Source organism: Diabrotica virgifera, chromosome 1, assembly GCF_917563875.1.
Source record: "Diabrotica virgifera virgifera chromosome 1, PGI_DIABVI_V3a".
NCBI classification, from domain to species: Eukaryota; Metazoa; Arthropoda; class Insecta; order Coleoptera; family Chrysomelidae; genus Diabrotica; species Diabrotica virgifera.
The window spans coordinates 59,406,820-59,429,975 of NC_065443.1; the positions used below are offsets into that span (position 1 = coordinate 59,406,820).

At 32.1% G+C, this 23,156-nt stretch overlaps 1 protein-coding gene across 1 annotated transcript in view; it reads right to left on the reverse strand.

Moving 5' to 3' along the window:
• The window catches only part of LOC114333843 (tRNA (cytosine(34)-C(5))-methyltransferase), a 97,923-nt gene extending 77,685 nt beyond the window's left edge, over positions 1–20,238 (reverse strand). The window contains exons 1-4 of the mRNA XM_050656453.1: positions 20,047–20,238; positions 19,888–19,980; positions 9,494–9,690; positions 8,218–8,395 (exon numbers count right to left, since the gene is read on the reverse strand). Of these exons, the coding sequence (XP_050512410.1) occupies positions 8,218–8,395; positions 9,494–9,690; positions 19,888–19,980; positions 20,047–20,103 (525 nt within the window). The 5' untranslated portion in view covers positions 20,104–20,238. The remainder of the gene's footprint in view (positions 1–8,217; positions 8,396–9,493; positions 9,691–19,887; positions 19,981–20,046) is intronic.
• Between the last annotated feature and the right edge of the window lie 2,918 nt (positions 20,239–23,156).

A 23,156-nucleotide genomic window follows, 5' to 3' on the forward strand; every position in this document is an offset into this window, starting at 1 on the left:
TTATAAAAAATTGAAAAAAAAATGGTGTATACGTGAGGTCTGCAAACCCAGTAGAAGCAGAGTTGCAGCTAATGAAATGTAGGTTCTTCTTCGTCAAATTCCAAATCCAATATTTCAATGTGAAATAACCAAAAAACGAAGCACTTTTCGGGGAAAATTCATTACAACTTTTTTAAAGTGTTTAAAAAAGGTTTATTTTTTTTAAACTTCTAACATTAAAAGTAAGTGAGTTATGCTCAAAATATTGTTGGTCCCTTTTATTTTTTGTTAAAAAAAATGGCGAAAATTACCCCTTAATTAGCTTCTCAAATAAAATTAATCATTACAGCTTTACAAGTTACTTTACTTATGTATTGTTTATATTATCTATAAGTTTCATTGGTTCAAAGTGCTCAGTTTTGAAAAAAATTGGGTTTAAAATAAAACATTTTTTTTTTGTTTTGAGAAAAATCGTAATTGTTTATGGAATTAACTTAAAAACAATTAGGAATACCAAAAATCTCAAAGAGTAATAAAATGTACGTTTTGCTTTTCTGAATATTTTTGATTTTTTTTTCTTGTAAGACAAAAATTGGTTATGCTATGGCTGTTCAAAATTTGCCTAAACTCGTGATTAGTTACTCGTTCAAACCATTTTAACTACAGCTTTTTCAAAACGAAGCACTTTGAACCGATGAAACTTACAAATCATATAAATAATACATAGACAAAGTAACTTGTGACGTGGTAATGTTAAAATTTATATATGATGCTAATTAGTGGGTGATTTTCGCGATTTTTTTACCAAAAAATAAAAGGGACCAACAATATTTTGAGCGTAATTCACTTACTTTTAATATTACAAGTTTTTTAAAAAACAAAAATAAACCTTTTTTTAAACACTTTAAAAAAGTTACAATGAATTTTCCCCTAAAAGTGCTCCGTTTTTGGGTTATTTCACATTGAAATATTCGATTTCGAATTTGACGAAGAAGGACCTATAGTATTTTTACTACAAAAACGTTATTACGTAGGTCGAAATTTGTGACGTAAGAGAACTGTCAAAACATTAGAATGTGACTTTTCATTATTGCCATGTTTATAATAAACATGGCAATAATGAAAAGTCACATTCTAATGTTTTGACAGTTCTCTTACGTCAAAAATTTTGACCTACGTAATAACGTTTTTGTAGTAAAAATACTATACTTTTCATTAGCTGCAACTCTGCTTCTACTGGGTCTACAGACCTCATGTATACATAATTTTTTTCAATTTTTTATGGGCTATATTTTTGCTAAGAATATTTTTTTCGCTAAATTACTTACTTTTTGAGTTATCTCCGAAAAACCGTCCAAAAACATGTTTTATTTTGTTAAACATGAACATATTTACTCGCAAATAACTCGAAAAGTATTGGTGAAAAAACTTGGTGAAAAAAACTCTATAGAAGAAAAGTTGTTTAGAATTAGTCATTTTATCCAATTCCGGTCTTATTTTGAATGTATTTTTTTCATTTTCGAGAGGGGGGTATTCCCCTCCATTTTTATAAAATGGAGAGGATGTAGGATTGTAAACTTTTTCTTTTATAATAATAGACAATTTCAACTACCTATTCCCAAATTTTCATCCTTCCTTTATTTTTTCTTGAGGTCAGATTGTTCTTTGATCGGGCTAAGGATGATATATTCAAAAATCAGCGAATAAGAATATGAATACGCATATTTGTCAGATAGCAGCTCACAAGGATGAGATAAGTCATAATAAATGATAAGCAGAAAAAGGATTATATTATTAGTACTTGAATAAGTAAGTGTTATAGCTTACAATCCCATATAAATGATAAATATCAATAAAACGATGTTTTTCTTGCTTTCACATTGTTATTTTTAATTCTCCATTGCATTCGAGTGATACCTACCCATTACCATGCACAAAATTTTATATGTTGTAACGTTTAAGTGGTTGTTTTTTAATGCTTTACAATTTTTAATGAGTTAATTAATTTTTTCATCATCCGGAGTTTTCATTTTCCATCACAGCAGACAAAATTTCTTAATATGATGCGCACACACACAACTCCAAGTAGCGGTACTTTTTTATACCTTGACGTAAGTTAAAAAACTTTGTAATTAGACATCTTTTTGCTCATTAGTTTAATTTTTTATTGTAGCATTAGCTCTGAAGATGACATTTTTGTCGAAAGCGCTTAGCTAAGGAAATTAAATATATTTACACACTTTAATATACTTTTCTTCACTTCCTTCATGAAAAATTATAGCAACATAAAGTACAACACCACTCGAATTATCTCTAGTGTGCAGAGTTTGGCCAGTTTAGCGGTCTCGAGTTAACTCGAGCGTGCACGTTAAGGGGTTAACTGGCGTTCGTGATATGCCATAATAGAGACTTCTTTTAAAGAGTACAACAATAATTTTTGTAATCCTCTTTTTTACACACATCTACGAACAGCCTGTAAGCCTTCTAAGATTCCAAGGTCCTATCCCTCCTTTTTACCAACTCGCTCATATGAAAGAAAAGTGACACAATTCAAAAAACAACATTTTTTAAGAGAGACAAAAATAGGTTTTTTAAATAATTATTTAACTGGCAGTTTTAAACGGTAACTGCTAAAATTATTAAATTAAAAACAAAGAATATGGATAAGTTAATGTTTCTAATTATTGTGTAAAAAGCAATACCAAAAAAAACTATGATATCTGATTTAACAAAGAAAAAAGATCAAATTTTGAGTTATGTCACTTTTATTTTAAAATATTGGTCACTGTTTTAAACATTAACGAAAAATACTTAGGACACTTCTCGAAATACATACAACGGTTTTCATGATAAATAATGATACATTCATGTCGAAAGTCAGAGCATAACCTCAAAAGAGTCATAGTTCCGGAATAAAAGTGCCTATTCATTTTACCGCCAAAGGAATAATGACACTACACCTATCTTTCGAAGCTGGAAGTTAACATCTATGTGACATTTTTCCTGGAAAAAGTATACGGTATTTGGAGTCAATTTAACAAGATAACTGGAATTATGCATTTTTTAGTTGTGTCACTTTTTTCCGGATGAACGAACTGAAATGGTTTTACTCTTGAAACAGTACCCACCCAGAGATCCGAATGGAGGGTCTCTTTATTTTACCTCACATTTTACTTTAGAAGATGCCATCATGTATAATTTTTGTTATATTATTTTATTTATTGTAATATATTTTGTGATAACTTTATAAGTCAAAGATTATCAGAAAATAAATATTTTTTTTAAATACACAAGGAAAAGAAAAAATTTTCCCGTAGTTGGTTTAAAAAAATCACAAAAATTGGAAAAAAATCATTTGTAAAAGGTATAAAATTTTATTAAAATCCCTCTAAGGGCTACATAACACAACGTTTTCGAGTTTTCGTTTTTATTAAAAATCATCATCAGTGTTTTATTAGACAGGTTGAATGCCAAATGCCAGCTGAGCCACCAAAGAAATACTAGGGTGAAAACCCTTTAAATGTTATGTAGTTGCATTAAAGGTGCATATTTGTTTAAAACTCCATAGGATGGATGTAAATAAAAAAGAATAATGCCCTTAGGTAAAGTATGGACTTTCCCAACACGTGGGATGTAAATTGAGTTGGTTACATTACGACAATTTAATGGCAACTGCCATTCTTCAAAAAAAGGCCCTTAGGTAAGGTATGGACCTTCCCAACACGTGGGATGTAAATTGAGTTGCAGTTGCCATTAAATTGTCGTAATATAACCAACTCAATTTACGTCCCACGTGTTAGGAAGGTCCATACCTTACCTAAGGACATTATATATACAGGATATACCGGTGCCGCCCAAAATCCCGACAGCCAAAATCCTGACAGCCAAAATCCCGACGGCCAAAACACCGACACGCCAGAATCCCGACATGCAACAATCCTCGCATAAGTAAAAATTCCGACTTTTGTTAATACTTTTAATACAAAATACAGTACAACCTGCCATATCCGGACCTGTCATATCCGGACCTCCCCATATCCGGACGGTTCTGCGCCGTCCGCATCTACCGAAATCTACCGAGAAAGGCAGTCCTGCTGTTGGACAACGCACTAAAAGAAGAACTAAAAGATGGCGAAATAATGTATTATAGAATCTATAAAACGTGTCTATCGACGAAAGTTATTGACGGCGTTGATTACTGGAATGTATGAAGGAGAAAACGTTTCAGAGACTATAAAAGAAGTAGTGGTCTTGATATCCGGATTTTTTCATATCCGGATCGGTCTGTCGCCACATTGATCCGGATATGGCAGGTTTTACTGTACTTTTGTTTAGTAACAAAAAATAAAAAACAAGAAATAAATGTAATTACATGTTAAAAAGAAACTTATCAAACCTGTCGGGATTTTGGCCTATCGGGATTCTGGCCGTCGGGATTGTGGCTGTCGGGATTTTGGCTGTCGGGATTTTGGCTGTCGGGATTTTGGCTGTCGGGATTTTGGCTGTCGGGATTTTGGGGTAGACCCAGGATATACACTCAGTGCGGAGTTGGAGTCACTCTTATTGAGCTCATTGACTCATTTATTGTGGTGAGTCACTCCACATTCTTTCTTCTCTCCAGTTAACTAGTCTAATCTAGGGTTCCTCTTAGCGTTCTCTGTTATTTTCCTCCATATATCCCAGTCCTGTATTTTCTGTCTCCATCTTGGCACTTTCAACCTTTTTATGTCCTCCAATACCTGGTCTTCCCACCTACTTTTTGGTGTTCCTTTCGCCCTTGTTATATTTGGGTTCCACATTGTAACTTTCCTTACATCTTTTTCTTCTCTCATTCTTTTTAAGTGTCCATACCACCGTATTCGCTGGGTTTTTATAGCTTTCACTATATCCTCCCCTCCTAGTATGTCTCTTATTTCTAAATTCAAGAGCCTTTCATAAACTCCGTGCACTGTTTTCTTTGGTCCATAAATTCTTCTTACCATTGTTCTTTCAAATATTTTTAACATTTCTTCTTCTCTCTTTGTTAGGCTCATGGTTTCTGCCCCATATATCACCACTGTTCGAATTGCTGTTCTGTATACTCGGATTTTCGTAACTCTGCTGATTTTTTTTGTTTTTTAAAAAATGTTTGTATTTATAATATGCTCTATGACCCGCTTGTATTCTGTTGGTAATTTCTATATTTCTTTCATTTTTGTTGTTAATTGTGACTCATAGGTATTGAAAATTACTGACTATTTCAAAATTATAATTCCCGATTTTTATATTTCTTTCCTCTGTATCTTTGTTTTTCCTCTCTATTTTCAAGTATTTAGTTTTCTCTTCATTTATTGTTAAGCCTCTTTTCACCGCTTCCTTTTCAATTTGTCTGGTTATATCTTCTAAGGTTCTTTTGTCTCTCGCCAGCACCGCTAGGTCATCAGCATATGCTACTATCTGGACTGAAGTGTTGGTGATAGTCCCATTGAGTTTGCACATCTTAATTATGGCCTTCTAAAGTTATGTTAAAGAGTATAGTTGACAGCCCATCTCCTTGTCTTACTCCTGCATTGTATTCGAATTCTTCTGTTGTTCCTTCCTGCTAATACGGATGCCTTTGATTCTTTCATCTTCATTTCCACGAGTCTTATTATCTTTCCAGGTATTATACTTATATATTCCTCATATCGTTTATTACTTGTCTCCTGATACTGTCATTGTCGAACCAGTCATTCCTTTTCTCTACATATTTTCTTCCTAGGACTGTATTTGCTGTGTTTTCTATACTTCTTCATATATTTTCCCAGTCTGTTTCAAGGTTTTCATTTTCTTTATTTTCCAATAGTTGTTTTTCCATTTCTTGTTGATATTGCCGTTTCTTTGTTTTTAACTCTTCTATTCTCCATCTTTTCCTTTTGTTTTCTTTTTTCTCCATATCTATCATTCTTAGCTTAAGCTTTGTTATTACAAGGAAGTGATCAGATCCCACATCCGCGCCTCGATATGACCTTACATCTTGGATCATTCTTATTCTCTTTTTATTTATTAGAACATGGTCAATTTGGTTTCCTGTATTTCTTCCTGGAATACGCCATGTTATTGTATGCTCTAGCTTGTGCCGAAATTTAGTACTTGCTACAAACATATTCATATCTGTAGCTAGATTGTCTATTCTTGTCCCATTTTCATTTGTTGTATCATGTGCTGTTTCTTTCCCTGCTACCGATCTCCAATGTTCCTCTTTACCCATCTTTGCATTAAAGTCTCCTAGAATTAAAAATGTATACCATTTTTATTCAGTTCCGTTGGAACTTTACCAAGCTGCAGACGGGGGATGTGAATTGCATAGTATAGAATTCCTTCCCTTTGTCTTCACTGCAGCATCCATGTGCTTGCAAATTGTAGAAGCCTTGGAGGTGTCACCAGGAAAGTGTACCAATAAGTTTTCAATTTAAAAATCTTTTAGTAATGTTTTTAATATTTTCAATATTATTAATTTTGCTATTAGGATTGAAAACTACTTCATCTCTCCTAGAATTATAAGTGTATCATGATTTTTAATTTCCTCACAGAGACTTTCTAGAGCTTCATAAAAATCATCCTTCTCTTGATCATCGGCTTGTTCTGTGGGTGCATAGATATTTATCATTGAGATATTAGCAGCTCTATTCTTTATCCTTAAATAAGATATTCTTCCATTTACTTTTTTAAGTTCTAATACACATTCTCTCCATCCTACTTATCATGAAGCCTGTTCCATTTCTACCTTGTGTATTTTCTCCTCCGTAGTACATTGTGAAATTTTGCTTGTCGATCCTGCCTTCTCCCTTCCATCGCAATTCTTGCAATGCTATTATGTCTATATTATAATCTCTCATTTCTTTTGTTACTTCTTTCATTTTGCCGATGGCTAGCATAGTTTTTATAATCCACGTTCCTATATTTATTATACCTCTCAATTTTCTATTTCTGTTACTTTTCGGTGCTCTCTTAATCGTTTTCCGTATCCACGCCTGGTCATTATCCTGTACATCAACCCTTTGACCATCACTTGCTAGTTTTTTGGGTCTGTTTTAGTAAATTTCCTTTGTTGTTCATTTAGCCTATCACTCTCTGGGGATCGTTCACTTTTAGAGCGTTTGTAGTATTTTTCTTTTTGTTCTTGTTCTTCTTCATTAAAGTTTTCCACTGTATAGCTCTTGCCATTTACAATTAATTTATTTTGTCTGAGATATGCTCGTTTTCCGTTTTCTCTTGCTTCTCTGAGCTATGGTAGCAGTATGTTTCTTTCTTCTTGCACCTTTTTGGGAAGTCATCAGATATCCAAATATCCGTGCCTTTTAACTTTTTAGATTTTTCGAACACTTCTCTTTTCTTTGCCCAGTTTTGCAGCTTTATTAGAATTGGTCTATTTTTGTTTGCTTTGAATACTCCCAGTCTACATATTTCTGTGGTGCCAGTTTTCACATTGACCTCTGCTCCGATGTTATTGAAAACTTTCTGTACTTTATCTTCCACCTCTCTCTGTGTTTCGTTATTTATGTCTTCTATGCCAACACATACAATATTATTTCTTCTTATTTCTTTCTCTACTATATCTAGCCTTTTTTCTTGATTATTTATTATTTCTTTTAATTTTTGATTTTCCCTTTTGAGGCCTATTATTATTTCCGAATTTTTATCCATTTTTTCCTCCATCGTTGTTAATTTCGCCTGGATTTTCGAAAACATGTCTTTAATCTCTTTCATGATATCCATTTCTTTGTTCTTTACAGCTGGCGCCAGAAAACACCCTCGGTTCAACCTCTCAGAAGTGTTTTCTACCTTCTGAACGTTTTGAATATTATTTTGGATTTTTTAAGCCCAGACCTGTTTAGATCTTAAAAATTTTAAAGTGATTATTTCTACTGTTGTACGCCGGTTTTTTATCTCTACTATTAATAATCACCTGATCTTTTTATTAAGGACTAAGGACATTATTCTTTTTTATTTATATCCATCCTATGGAGTTTTAAACAGGTATGCACCTTTAATGCAACTACATAACATTTAAAGGGTTTCAACCCTAGTATTTCTTTGGTGGCTCAGCTGGCATTAAACCTGTCTAATAAAACACTGATGATGATTTTTTAATAAAATTGAGAACGTTCTGTGATGTAGCCCTTAAAGAGATTTTAACATAAATGTTATACCTTTTACAAAGGATTTTCTTCTAAATATTTTTAAATAAATAAAAATAAATAAATAAAAAATTCATACCTTGTGATGAGGTTGTACATCTAAAACCAGTGGGGGTATCATGCTAACAGTTTCTTGTCTGGAAATAGTACCATTTTCAGTTTCTGATATTAAAAAATTATGAAGCTTGTAGTAGGCTTCGCATCTTCTAATATCTTTTCTTGTCAATTCCATCTGCCATGCCAGCTTATTAGGATACCTATAAAAACATTATTTGAAAATATAGTAATGAAACACAGACTTACTCACAATCATTTAATTATACTTTGACGACCGGTTTCGATCTCTACAATATACAGATCATCTTCAGGTCGGCGTTACAAGTAGTTAAATGATGCCGTTACAAGGATTGCGTTGCAACTTAGTTGTTGTCATATTAGTACGTCCAAATTATGCTAATTGGTTTGTTGGGATAGTGATAGGGTAAACAGACATGTTACGTAGGTTAAAACACAGTAAGATTTCGAATTTGGAATGGATCCTGAAGGAAGATGCGTATGTGAAACGGGTGATGTTTTGTTCGAATGGAGAAAGACAATGCTCCAGGAGTTGCGTATTAATTGTAGCAAAGTATGAAATGTTATTCTAGGATCTTGTACAAATGTGATGGTCTAAGCTCGTAGATGTTATACGATGCGGGCAGAGGTCAAAGCATAGGAAATGACAAATAGGAAATTGTTGTCATAAATTAATCTAATTTAAGATATGTTGTTCTCAGTAAATTAACTGAGGGATGTCATAAGTATAATAATATCATAATATTATGAAGTAGTAAGTGCCATACACTGTGAAACTATGAAGTGTATAGAAATCATTCAATTTCATTACTATATTTAATATGGACTCACATATGCAACTCATTCAATATTATTTGAAAACTTCGAAATCCGTCTAATGAAACAAACTTTGAAGACCATTATTTATATTTTATTTATTTATTTTCTATTTACTACTAATGGTTATAATAGCACTACATTTTCCCCATATTTAACCCTTGTCATGGACATATCACTCCTGAGCCTCCACAGTCAAGTGTTATCCTAGTGAGATTAGACTGTCAGATCCAGGGCCCCCGTAACCGGACGTGGGCTGGTTATAGCTGTGCTTAACTTGGGAACTGACTGCTGACTTACAAAATATATCTTTCCAATCACCAAAAAATATTTTTTTAACATGATTCAGTATAATAGGTATTTATTCCTAATTGAAGCATGCAAAATGGCACCATAATCATCTCCATAAATCTAATAATATGCTTTATTTTGTTTTATGAAACTTGTTTTATAACTTATCTTACCAAGGGATAGGAAAAATACTTGGTTGTTCAGTCCCATCTACTTGATTAACACAATGTTTAATTAGTTGTTCTTCTACGATTCCTAGAAGCTTATTTGCAACACCTTTGGAACCGGTTATTCTAAAAGTGGCTGGCAGGTCAGTTTTTAAACAGGAAATAAACTGATCAAATTCATTTTCTTTACAAACTCCAACTCTCTAAAACAATTATAACACATTAAAACCTTTAAGTAGGGTCTAGGGTTTTATTGGTTCATATGGTCAATGGACTTCTAAATATGAAAAAACTGCAGAGTGCTACAATTTAAAGTGGTGCATTTTTGAGAAAGGGGTGAATTAGTCCCTAGGCACAGGGTGCATTTATGTGAGTTCTATGCACTTTTGGTACAAACACGTCTACCGAAAAATTGTTCCAGATTAAATTTACTATCGAAATATCACCTTTTTAAGTCAAGAATATCTATTTTTACAAAAATATATTCATAAGAAAAAGCAAAAAAACAAAAGAAAGCAATTTTGTTTTTGTAAAAAATTCTAGGACTATTTTTAAACAAGATATCCATAGGCTCTCCAAGGGTATCTGTAATTTGAGAAAAATTTCGAAATTTTATTCAATTAGAAGAATATAATTGTATATTAAAACATAATTTTTAATTCCAAATAACTTTTCCTAATAACACTTCCATATTGTGAAATATAAAGATATTTTACTCTTTAGCAAAAATTCATATTTTTAACATACCTCCTATACTATTGATAAAATTTGATATCTGATGATTGCATCTTAAAGGGGTGATACACACACGAGTAAGTACGCGAACTTATGGCTCGATGACCTTTTTCGCGCTTGTATCATAGCAAGTACGCATACTTTAAGTCCGCCGTCGATCCAACAAGTTTGAAATCTTACTCGTAACCCGTACGTGTATCACTGCCACGAGCCACGAGCCTCGAGCCATCATGTTATTGCGTTTCAAGTTACACTTATATTTTCACTAATTAAGCAAATTGCCTACAGTCGGAAAAATGAAAGAATACCCATGAACGAACATATAAAATACGCTGTATTTTCCTGTCAGCGTGTCACAAAGAAAATTGTCCAGTGCAAGTACATGTAACAATAATTATTACATGTACTTGCGCTGGCCAATTTTTTGTGTGACACGGTGACAGGAAAATACAGCGTGTTTTATATGTTCATTCATGGGTATTCTTTCATTTTTCCTACTGTAGAAATAATTCAATCGTTTATTGTTGAAAGGAGACAAGTTACATTTTATAAGTTTTGAGAAAACCGTAAAACACTATTTTTAGCTATACTAAATTATTTTTGATTATTTGGTTTTGAGTAAACCTAATTATTTATAGGCTGTTTTATCCTCCTGATGAAAATATTCGCTGTGTCTAGGTACACGCTAACGTGTACGCAAATAAAAAAGTTAGGTGCACGCTTAAACGTCATCAAGTCAGTGAGGTCATTATTTAGCGTGTACTGTGACTGGGTTTTTTGGTACACGCTAATTTGAACCACGTGTATGCTGTGGTAAATATTATAAGTATCTGTAAGTATCGCGAGTGTCAGAGTGTGGTTAGAATTTGTCTAATCGCGTTATGTTTACAGTTTAATATTGATTTGTAAAGAGTTTCCTTATTTTTACTTGTTTAGTGTTTTTTTTTTTAATTAACTAGGGAGTGTACAATTATTAAGTTCTTTTAATGAGTTTAACAATATTCTAAAACAGTATGAAAAAGATAATGAGACAAAAATTCGTGATTAAGGGTAGCAGAAGTAATAAGATAAAATATACGGGGGCGATTGATTAGTGTGATAATGCTCAGTAGATCCGCTATAGTAATAGATAGCAATAAAAGTTAGTATTAATAAAAATTTTAGCAAACTTTGAGCTTCATATTACAAAATTACTAAAATTAGTTAGAATGTTACAGGGCGTTCGATAATATAGTGGCAGACCAAACTTGTGTTTTTTAAATGGAACACCCTATAATTTATTTTATGTTCGAACTCTTCCATATCAAAAAATATAAAGGTTTATTATGTTATACAGGGTATTTACAAAGTTATAACCAATTTTCTATGAAAATCGTAACAAGTTCAACTCCCTGTATACTGTATAAATAAACATAAACACCACAGCAAAAATAAACACCAATATAAACTGGTATAATTAACTTACGTGTAAAAATTATTTTAGCAGTATTTTGTATATATCATGTTAACTAATATTTATTTTGCTAACCTGAATATATACTTTTATTAGTCCAGAAAGCCACTGCGCATCCGCTAGGAAAAATATTCTAATTCGGATTTTTTGCACAATCTTACTCAAAAAGGACCCCTATTAACAAATTTGCATGTTGCCAGTACCAAAAGTTGGTCAACAATTTTTTAAACGTTTTTTTTTTGTTTTTTTCCTAAAATTATTTTTTTTGCATGGAACAAAGTTTTTTTAGGTTTTTTGGATCATTCCAAACAGAAAAGGTCTTTAGTGACTTTTCTCTAAAGTTGATAGTTTTTGACATATAAGCGATTAAAATTGAAAAATTGCGAAATCGGCCATTTTTAACCCGCTGTGTCTAGGTACACGCTAACGTGTACGCAAATAAAAAAGTTAGGTACACGCTTAAACGTCATCAAGTCAGTGACGTCATTATTTAGCGTGTACTATGACTGGGTTTTTTGGTACACGCTAATTTGAGCCGCATGCATGCTGTGGTATTAAGTTAAGTATCTGTAAGTATCGCGAGTGGAGTGTGGTTAATAGAATTTGTCCTAAGTTTCCTTATTTTTTACTTGTTTAGTGTTTTTTTTTTAAATTAACTATGGAGTGTGGACAATTATTTAGGTTTTTTAATGAGTTTAACAACATTCTAAAACAGTATGAAAAAAATAAGAGACAAAAATTCGTGATTAAGGGTAGCAGAAGTAATAAGATAAAATATACGGGGCGATTGATTAGTGTGATAAAGCTCAGTAGATCCGCTATAGTAATAGATAGCAATTTAAAGTTAGTAACAAAAATTTTAGCAAACTTTGAGCTTCATATTACAAAATAAATAAAAGTATTTAGAATGTTACAGGGCGTTCGATAATATAGTGGCAGACCAAACTTATGGTTTTTAAATGGGACACCCTATATTTTATTTTATGTTCGAAATCTTCTTAACTTCCATATCACAAAAATATAAAGGCTTATTATGTTATACAGGGTATTTGCAAAGTTATAATCAATTTTCTATGAAAATCGTGACAAGTTCAACTCTCTGTATAAATAAAAATAAACACCACAACAAAAATGAACACCAATATAAACTGGTATCTTACGTATAAAAATTATTTTAGCAGTATGTTGTATATACATATCATGTTAACTAATATTTATTGTGATAACCTGAATATTATATACTTTTATATACATATTGTTTTATTACAATTAAGTTTGAAACATCTGAATAGTTTTGCTTCCCTTCCCCTTCCCTTAATAAAAATATTTTCTATCAAACAAACACTAAACATAAATATAAAGTCACTGTGCAGTGCGCACGCTAAATAATGACGTCACTGGCTTAATGAAGTTTAATTCGCGTGTACCCAACTTTTTTATTTGCGTACACGTTAGCGTGTACCTAGACACAGCGTTTTTAACCCTCAAAAACTATGTGAAAAACTCAAAATTTGAATGTTGCCAAGGCAGGCAGATATTCTTTAAACATCGATTGATGAAATCCCGAAAAGTTTTTTGCAATATAATATCAAAAACCCCTTTGTTTTTTAATTGCCAATCAAGCGTGCGCGACACTATTTTCCACCGTTGCATGTGTATGTAGTATGGTGCAAATGAAAGGAATAAATTCGTTATTTCGTAAACCGGCGACTTTAAAAAAAATCCCGAAACAAGTCGATTTTTATTTTTAAGTTATGATATTGTGACATATATGGTATACTAGTGACGTCATCCATCTGGGCGTGATGACGTAATCGATGATTTTTTTAAATGAGTATAGGGGTCGTGTGCCAGCTCATTTGAAAGGTTCTTCAATTCTCTATTCAGTAATATAACATTTACATAATTATTTATACACGGTGTCCAATAAGTTAATTTTTTTTTTTTCAATTTGACAAATGATTTAATTGAATAAAAATTTTTTGGACACCCTGTATAAATAATTATGTACATGTTTATATTACTGAATAGAGAATTGAAGAACCTTTCAAATGAGCTAGCACACGACCCCTATTCTCATTTAAAAAAATCATCGATTACATCATCACGCCCAGATGGATGACGTCACTAGTCTACCATATATGCCACAATATCATAACTTAAAAATAAAAATCGACCTGTTTCGGGATTTTTTCTTAAAGTCGCAGGTTTACGAAATAACGAATGTATTCCTTGCATTTACACCATACTGTATACACATGCAACGGTGGAAAATAGTGTCGCACACGCTTGATTGGCAATTAAAAAACAAAGGGGTTTTTGATATTGCATTGCAAAAAACTCTTCGGGATTTTATCAATCGATGTTTAAAGAATATCTACCTGCCTTGGCAACATTCAAATTTTGAGTTTTTCACATAGTTTTTGAGGGTTAAAAATGGCCGATTTCGCAATTTTTCAATTTTTAATCGCTTATATGTCAAAAACTATCAACTTTAGAGAAAAGTCACTAAAGACCTTTTCTGTTTGGAATAATCCAAAAAACCTAAAAAAACTTTGTTCCATGCAAAAAAAATAATTTTAGGAAAAAAACAAAAAAAAACCTTTAAAAAATAATTGTTGACCAACTTTTGGTCCTGGCAACATGCAAATTTGTTAAAAGGCATCCTTTTTGAGTAAGATTGTGCAAAAAATCCGAATTAGAATATTTTTCCTAGCGGATGCGCAGTGGCTTTCTGGACTATATATACATATTGTTTTATTACAATTAAGTTTGAAACATCTGAATAGTTTTGCTTTCCTTCCCCTTCCCTTAATAAAAATATTTTCTATCAAACAAACAACAAACACAAACATAGCAAAATAGCGTGTACCAAAATATAAAGTCACTGTGCACGCTAAATAATGACGTCACTGGCTTGATGAAGTTTAATTCGCGTGTACCTAACTTTTTTATTTGCGTACACGTTAGCGTGTACCTAGACACAGCGGAAAATATTACCCTCTTATCTATGATATTTTGTTTGTTACCCACACTTTTTGATTTCATCTTCTTTCATTAGTATTAAAAATATATAACACGATATAATACCATACGAAGTATATAATACGATAAAATTTAAAGATGTAGAGATCTATCAAAGATCATGAAGATTGTAGTCTCCTTCAAAACGATCTCAATAATTTAGTTGAGTGGTGTAACAAAAACAGACTCTTTTTAAACGTTAATAAATGTCATTTCATTAGCTTCCACAAAGTTACGCACAGTAAAGGATTTAGGAGTAATATTCGACGAAAACTTAACGTTTGTGGATCACATTAACTATGTGACAGCAAAGGCTTCAAAAGTATTGGGTTATATACTTCGCAGTTGTGCTGATCTTTCCCTTATTTATACAGGGTGTCCAAAAAAATTGTTTAAATTAAATTAATTGACACAAAAAAATAAATGTACCTATGTAATTTGTTTGATTCTAAATACATTTTACTTCTCTCAGAAAACATAAAAGTGCTTAATTTGAAAAAATAAAACATTGATTTTCGCTTAAACATAAAGTAACGTTTACACGTATCCAGTAACTGGCGCCAGTCTCACTGGAATGCAAGTGCTTGACTAAGACAGCGCTGGATAGGTTCGTTTACACGTATCCAGTAACTGGCGCCAATCTCACTGGCACTCTTATTAAAAATCCTAATACGGCCACTGAAACTACAGGTACAACAGCGCCAGCGACTGGAACGCTGTGTTTACACGTGTCTACAACCACTGGCACGGGGTTAGAGGGGACGCGGACGAGTGCCACTGGCACGAAAAATAGACCAGCCTTCTATTCGAGACAGCGCTGGACTGGAACAAAAAAGCGTTTACATGATGCCAGCACTGTCGTTCCAGTGCGACTGGCGCCAGTTACTGGATACATGTAAACGCGCCTTTATGTTCAAATTTCCAAGAGGCAGGTGGGTGGCAGCTTTAATATTGAATTTAAGCGAAAAGCAATATTTATTTTTCAAATAAACATGTTTTTCCTGTTTTCTGAGAACCGTAAAACGTATTCTGAATTAAATAAATTACATACATTCTTCTTTTTGTCTCAATTAATTTAATTAAAAAAGCATTGTTTGGACACCCGGTATAAATAATTATGTTAATGTTTATACTAGTGAATAGAGAATTGAATACCCTTTCAAATGAGCTATCACATGACCCCTATTCTCATTTAAAAAAATCATCGATTACGTCATCAAGTCCAGATGGATGACGTCACTAGTATAATATATATGCCAAAAAATTGTATTTTAAAAATAAAAATCGACCTGTTTCGAGATTTTTCCTTAAAGTCGCCGGCTTACGAAATAATGAATGTATGCGTTACTTTATGGACGCACTGTATATTAGAATTCTCCTCTATTGTCTGGTCACCATTTTATTATGTTCATGTTGTTTGTCTCGAGAGAGTTCAAAATAAGTTTTTAAGATTTGCAGAGTACAGATTGGGATATAATGTTATTGAACTAAACCACAACTATACCATCATCCGTAGTGATCTCAATTTGCACTCCTTAAAAGACCGTAGAATTATAAATGATCTAGCTTTTATTTATAAACTAATAAATAGTGAAATCAATTGCCCTGATTTATTAAAATTAATTAACTTCAATATTCCGAACCATGATCTGAGAAATAATAACGTGTTCCATGTACCTCATCATTCAACAAACTATGGTCTTAACTCACCAATAGATAGAACTTTGAGTCACCTGAATGATTTGGACATCGATTTATTCTCTTCTTCCAGTAGAGTATTTAAAAACCGACTAAAATAAAATTTTCTGGTCAGCACTCATGTTTAATGTCTAATATTATATTTTCAGTAGATTTGTTAATTTTTGCCATGGACAATGCTTTTGTATTATGTAATTTATTAACTTTTTATTGTCTGTAGTTGGCTGATTAATGTCGGTTTATATTATATTATTATTATGTATTGTCACTGCATAATGTGGATTGTGTGTATGTTAAATTTAGTTTTTTATTTATTTATTATTCATTTACGGACCGAAGTCCATTAGTACATGATACAATTAAAATTTTTTACAATTAAAATGTCACACAAATTAGAAAAATAAGATCTAGTAGATACAAAATTGGTAAATACATAACAAACAATAATAAAGAATAAACTTACTTGCTCTCATTCAACAATTGAGAGCTAGAACATTTTGAAATTGACAAATACAACTTATCCTAGAACAAAGACAATAACAGTAGTTGACAAATCAGTCTTGAAATTAGAACATTAAGTTAAGTATAAATATAATTGTGTGGAAAACGCAGTAAAGTCGTTCACAAAGAAATCAATTTGTGGAGATAATGTGTTTGCTAATTTAAGAGTTTTAGAGAGATAGGAACTTGAACTATAATTTGTGCGGTTAATGACCTCGTGGAAGGTGGTCACAGAACGGGTGGTTCTTGAAGGTACATGTAGACCAATTTTATTTAAAAGTGGGATACAGAATTTATGACCATGAATTAAGTTATATAAGAAGCAAAGATCTTTATGTTGACGACGACTCTGTAATGAGTCAAGTCGAATAATTTGCAGTAAAGACTCATAACTTTGACCAGTGAGATGCATCTTATAAGCATAATAACGTAAGAATTTACGCTGAACTTGTTCGATTTTATTAATATGACAGTTATATTGAGGTGACCAAACACATGATGCATAATCTAAATGTGGTCTAACCACAGTTTTATTGTAATGTACTTACTAGTTTTATGCTGTCACAGTTTCATTTAATTCATTTAATTTTATTTTTTGTTTTTTTTTACTGTTTTACTGGACTTTACTACTACAGTGGAACCTCGATAAGTCGCATTAATATGGACCGCGGCTGATCCGGGTTATCGAAAATCCGAGTTAGCCGGAGAATATGGTAAAAATTAGTAAAATACATACAAATAATAAACAAATACACATTATAATTGCAAAAACATGAAATACATATGAACAGTATATCTAAATTACGTACAGTTGTATACAGTAATGTTTATTTCTTGGCAAAAAACTCAGTCAAAGTGAAAAAATGTTTGTTTTGTCTGATGAAAATTGGTCCGAGTTAGCCGGACTTCCGGGTTATCGGGGGCCGACTTATCGGGGTTCCACTGTACTACTTTTACTTCTACTTATTGTTTATATATGTACTATATTTTTTAATGAAATTGGGGAAACCCATAAATAAATAAATAAATAAAATTCCTAAATAGCACAAACCACTGACGGCGACCGCGATCTTTAAAACCACGTACTTTAAGTCTGCTGTGTATCAACGACGGTGAGCCGAGTAAGTCTGCGATCTTTAAACCCGCATACTTAAAGTTTGCGTGTGTATCACGCGCTTTAGGTTTTATGCTATGCAGAGCATTTTATGAAGAATAATTTTTTTTCATAAAATTAATAATAAAAAAGCTTTCCATATGGTTCCAACTTAGTGGAACATATTGCATGTGTATATGTCACACTTTGACGCTAACTAAAACAGATGAATCCGCTCTGTCGATTTTTGAAAGAAAGGTGCTACGTAAGATATTCGGAGCGGTCTGTGAGAACAGAATATGGAGGCGTAGATATAACTTTGAACTGCAGAATATCTACAAGCATACGTTTGGTGGAAAAGATATTATCACTATAATTAAGCAAAACTGCCTGCAGTGGGCAGGACGTGTAGCCCGGGCCCTGAATCGAACATGATAAAAAAGATTCTAACAGCGCAACCCGTGGGAATGAGAAGACGGGGTAGACCAAAGCTGAGGTGGATGGACGGGGTAACACAGGATGCCGAGAAGATCGGAGTCAGCAACTGGAAAATGCAAGCAAGGGACAGAACAGAATGGCGTAGAAAGCTTGAGAAGGTCGAGGCCCTCTAAGGGCTGTAGCACCAAGATGATGATGATGATGTCACACTTTGAAAAAGCATACATATCTTGTTTAAAAATAGTCGTAGAATTTTGTAGGTACAATACACCATTTTAAAGTAAAGAAAATAAGCTTTCTTTAATAAATTAATTTTAATGCATATCCTAAAACTGTGTAGAAAAAGTTACGGAACAATGTTTGCGAAATAATAGGGAAAATGACCCAAAAATGCTGTGAGTGGCAAATGGCAAACGTTAAAAAATCATATTTCGGAAAATATAAATCCTAAAAACTTCTACCAAATGTCATTTTAAAGAGGAAGGACATAAGTTTTTTTTCTCTGAAGCAATGCCTATACCTATATCCCTGTGGCAAAAAGTTATGGGGCAAAAAACAAAATTGTTTTTCTTTCATGTTTTTTTTAATATATTTCTGTAAAAAAAAATTTTGACTTTAGAAGGTGATGTTTCGATAGTAAATTTAACCTGGAACAATTTTTCTGTAGACGTGTTTGTACCAAAAGTGCATAGAACTCACCCTAATGCACCCTGTGCCTAGCGACTAATTCACCACTTTCTCAAAAACGCACCCGTTTAAATAGTAGCACTCCACGGTTTCTTCAAGTTTAGAGGTTCATTGACCATATGAAACAATAAAACCCCGTTAACGTTGTAGTTCCTTTTAGCTCTTATTTTGAACATAATCAATAGCGTACAAATGAATGGTTCAGGACTGTAATAGCTCAATGTTCCTATGTATCTAGTAGGATGGCGGTTACTGAATAAATAATGACATTAGCTAAACATTAAACCGTTAAAGTAAACATTCAAGCAAAGTTATATTAACACCTTGGCTGCTTTTGGAGATATTTATAAACTTATGTTGAGTGTGTTACAAGGCATATATGTCCCATAGTGAACCTTTGCCATAGTATGTTATGATACTGACACATTGCGTTATGACATAACATATAAAAATAATTTCTATTCTTGCAGGTTTGGTCCTCACCTGAGGGACTGCAGACTTTTGGATACAATAAGCTTGTCTTTGTAAAGACAATGAAGTCGACTTTACTAAGTAACAAGACATTTGCTCAACATGAAAACTGCAAATTACACTATGATCTGATTGTGACTGGCTGAATGATTAATATCTATGTCGCTAAAAAAACATAGCTAGTCTGTTTAAGACGTCACTACAAAAGTTAATACACCAAACCAACTAATGAAAAGGCTGTATATAAATTAAAACACTTAGTGAGTACTCTGGAAAACTAAATAAATATAAAAGAATCACCTTGTAATACTGACAAAACTTTTCATTTTCTCTTATAATGTCATTGTAGGGTTTGCGAGTATCTACATGTGCCTGTTTATTGGACTCTTCTCCCTAAAACAATTTTAATTAAAAATTAGTCTTTAATGCACATGGAAACCAAGTAGGGTTAGTGTTTACCTTTTTACCATGATTGAAGTGATGATTCTTTCTAAATCGATTATTTCTCCGTCCCATTGTTTTTAAAGAAAATGTGGAACGAAGGAATTGGCAAAATATTTTGAACTTGTGTAAAAAATAATTTTTAACCTTATTTTAAATGGTTTAGTTTTAATAAAACTGAAATGTGCACTTTGCTTTGACAAGACTTTGACAGGCTAACTCTCGATATTTACAATCGGACATAGAATTATCGAACATTTTTTGGTTTCACACATTTTTGGTTAAAACTGTTCAAAAAGCACATTAGTGAATTTTTTATTATTTAATTATATTTTATTTAATTTAATTAACTAATAAATAATTAGTTATTATATTATTTCTTATTGAACTGAATATTTAGTCCAAATCGATAAATTAATTTTTAATCGATTATGGGATAGTGAACTCGATCGAAAAACCGTTAGAATGAAGTTTGCTTTGTTTGTGTTTATTCAAATTTCACATTGATCATTGATTGATATTGGTGCATTAAATATATAATTAGAACATTATAAATTATATTCTTGCGTCTTTATTAATCAATCTTTATTTTTTAAATCTAACAGGTCGATTTTACTCTAACCTACGGTATTTTGTTCTTTTTTTACCGTTATATTTTGACGTCATTGGTTTACTGTTAGTTTTTAGTAAGTGTTGCTATCTTCGTTCGGGTCACCGGTCACTGTTATTTGTTATGATTGGCATGATGATTGGAATGCACGGAATGCATGTTTTGAAAATAATACGCTGCGTTGCCAATACGCAAGTAAATGCGCACATCTCAGGAATTTTGTGCCCTAAGTGGGAGAAAAAGGGTCCAGTGTGAGCATTTTGTTTTGTAGATAATGTATTTAATTTTTTATACTCATTTAAGTTTGTTGCTTCTTTCAAATTAAATAAGTAAGTTTTTATGAATTAGGGAATCGGAAAAAACTGCGGAAGTGTTCCATTTTTCAAACATTTTCAGAAACAGAACTATTATCGGTCACAAGCTCGGAAAACGGGAGAGGAAGTTTAATTTTATAAGCAGGTTAGATTACTCTACTTATAGACTCTTGCAGTTTTGTAAAATTCTCCATACTCTAAAGGCGCATTTAAATCAAAGCGAACACGAACGAACGAACGAATTCGTTCGTTAACTTTATTGTATTTGTACAGCGAATCGAGCACGACCGAACGAATTCGTTCGCATTCGCACATGTTCCAACCGATGTCGGTAAGTGAGCGAATCATCAAAGGACATCGTTGTTCAATGTGGACAGTGGATAGACGGTTAGTCCAGAGAAATAAGGTTTTTCTCGTGACACATCCCCCTCCAGGCCGAAACCAAATTTTTTGAGTAGTATGGACATCTATATTATTAACCTATATGTTTCCTGCAGCCGATTTTGATGATATACATAGTTATAAACAAATGAAGATCGAAAAACGGTAAATTATCGCTTTTTTCGTCTATTACCAAAAAGTTAAGCACTTTAAACAAATTTGAGAGTAAGAAACTCATAAATCGTATAAAAAACTTCAATATGGCATTCGCTGAATATGTCCAACCTTATTGGTTGCTTAGAAAATTGCAAAATAAATCATAAATATTGAGTTTTTATAAATATTCGTAACTTAGGTAAAAATTAACTTAGAATCTTCTTATTACGCGGAATGCCGAGACTTCTTGTACTTAAATTATATTTTAAATTTCAAAGCAATTGGTCAAATAGTTTAAAAGTTATTTAATTTATTTTTCCCAAATTCATTTTTTTTGCAACACTGTAAGTCAGAAAATTATGAGGTTACAATAATACTTCGGACAGTTTATGAAAGAAGAACATTTATACTATTACCTTAATTAAAAATAAATGACAAAAAATAATTTTAAACAGTGTAAAATTATTTTGCAAAAACATGTCCATTTTTTGCTTACTTATAAACAATTAGAATAACTTTTTAACCGTTACCCGTAGAAAAATTAGTTTTTCATATTTAGAAAGACGGAATTTTTATACACATTTAGAAAGAAAAACAACTGTTCTAGGACATTTAGGGACAAAGTTAGCCCCCCCATTTTTTTAATTCACATGTTTTTGCAAAATTATTTTGCAATATCTATAATTATTTTTTGTCATTTTTTTTAAATTAAATTAATACTGTAAATTTTCTTCTTTCATAAACTATCCAAAATATTACTGTAACTTCATCATTTTCTGACTTACAGTGTTGCAAAAAAAATTAATTTTGGATAAACAAATTAAATAACTTTTAAACTATTTGACCAATTGCTTTGGAATTTAGGGTGTAATTTAAGCACCATAAGTCTCAGCATTCCATGTAATAAGAAGGTTCTAAGTTAATTTTTACATAAGTTATGAATATTTAAAAAAACTCAAAATTTATTATTTATTTGGCAATTTTCTAAGTAACCAATAAGGATAGACATATTCAGCGAACGCCATATTGAAGTTTTTTATACGGTTTATGAGTTTATTACTCTCAAATTTGTTTAAAATGCCCAATTTTTTAGTAAGAGACGAAAAAAGCGAAAATTTACCGTTTTTTGATCTTCATTTGTTTATAACTATGTATATCATCAAAATCGGCTGCAGGAAACATATAGGTTATTATTATAGATGACCATATTACTCGAAAAATTTGGTTTCAGCCTGGAGGGGGATGTGTGTTCGTAAATTGTAGAGTTGAGGAACAAAAATGGGAGATTTAAGGAACAAATAAAACGTTGTTTACCCAATGGCTGTATTTTAAGGACTACATGTTAAACAAACGTTGAAAGCAACACACTATACAGTAAATAGTAAAGCGGCCAGTAGATGGCACTGCTATAAAAATATTTAATTTATTTATCTATATCCAACACTCCCACTAGATAAACAAATTAAGAAAATAACATTTATCAAATGTTTATTACACTATCTTAACTAAACCAATCTCTTTCAAAAACTTATTATGTTTCACAGAACTCAAGCTTTTTGTCAAGAGATCAGCTGGCATGTTAGCTGTGTCCAAATATTCCAGCTTTATCAAACCTTTGTTTACAGCTTCTTTGACAAAATGATATCGGATATCAATGTGTTTCGTCC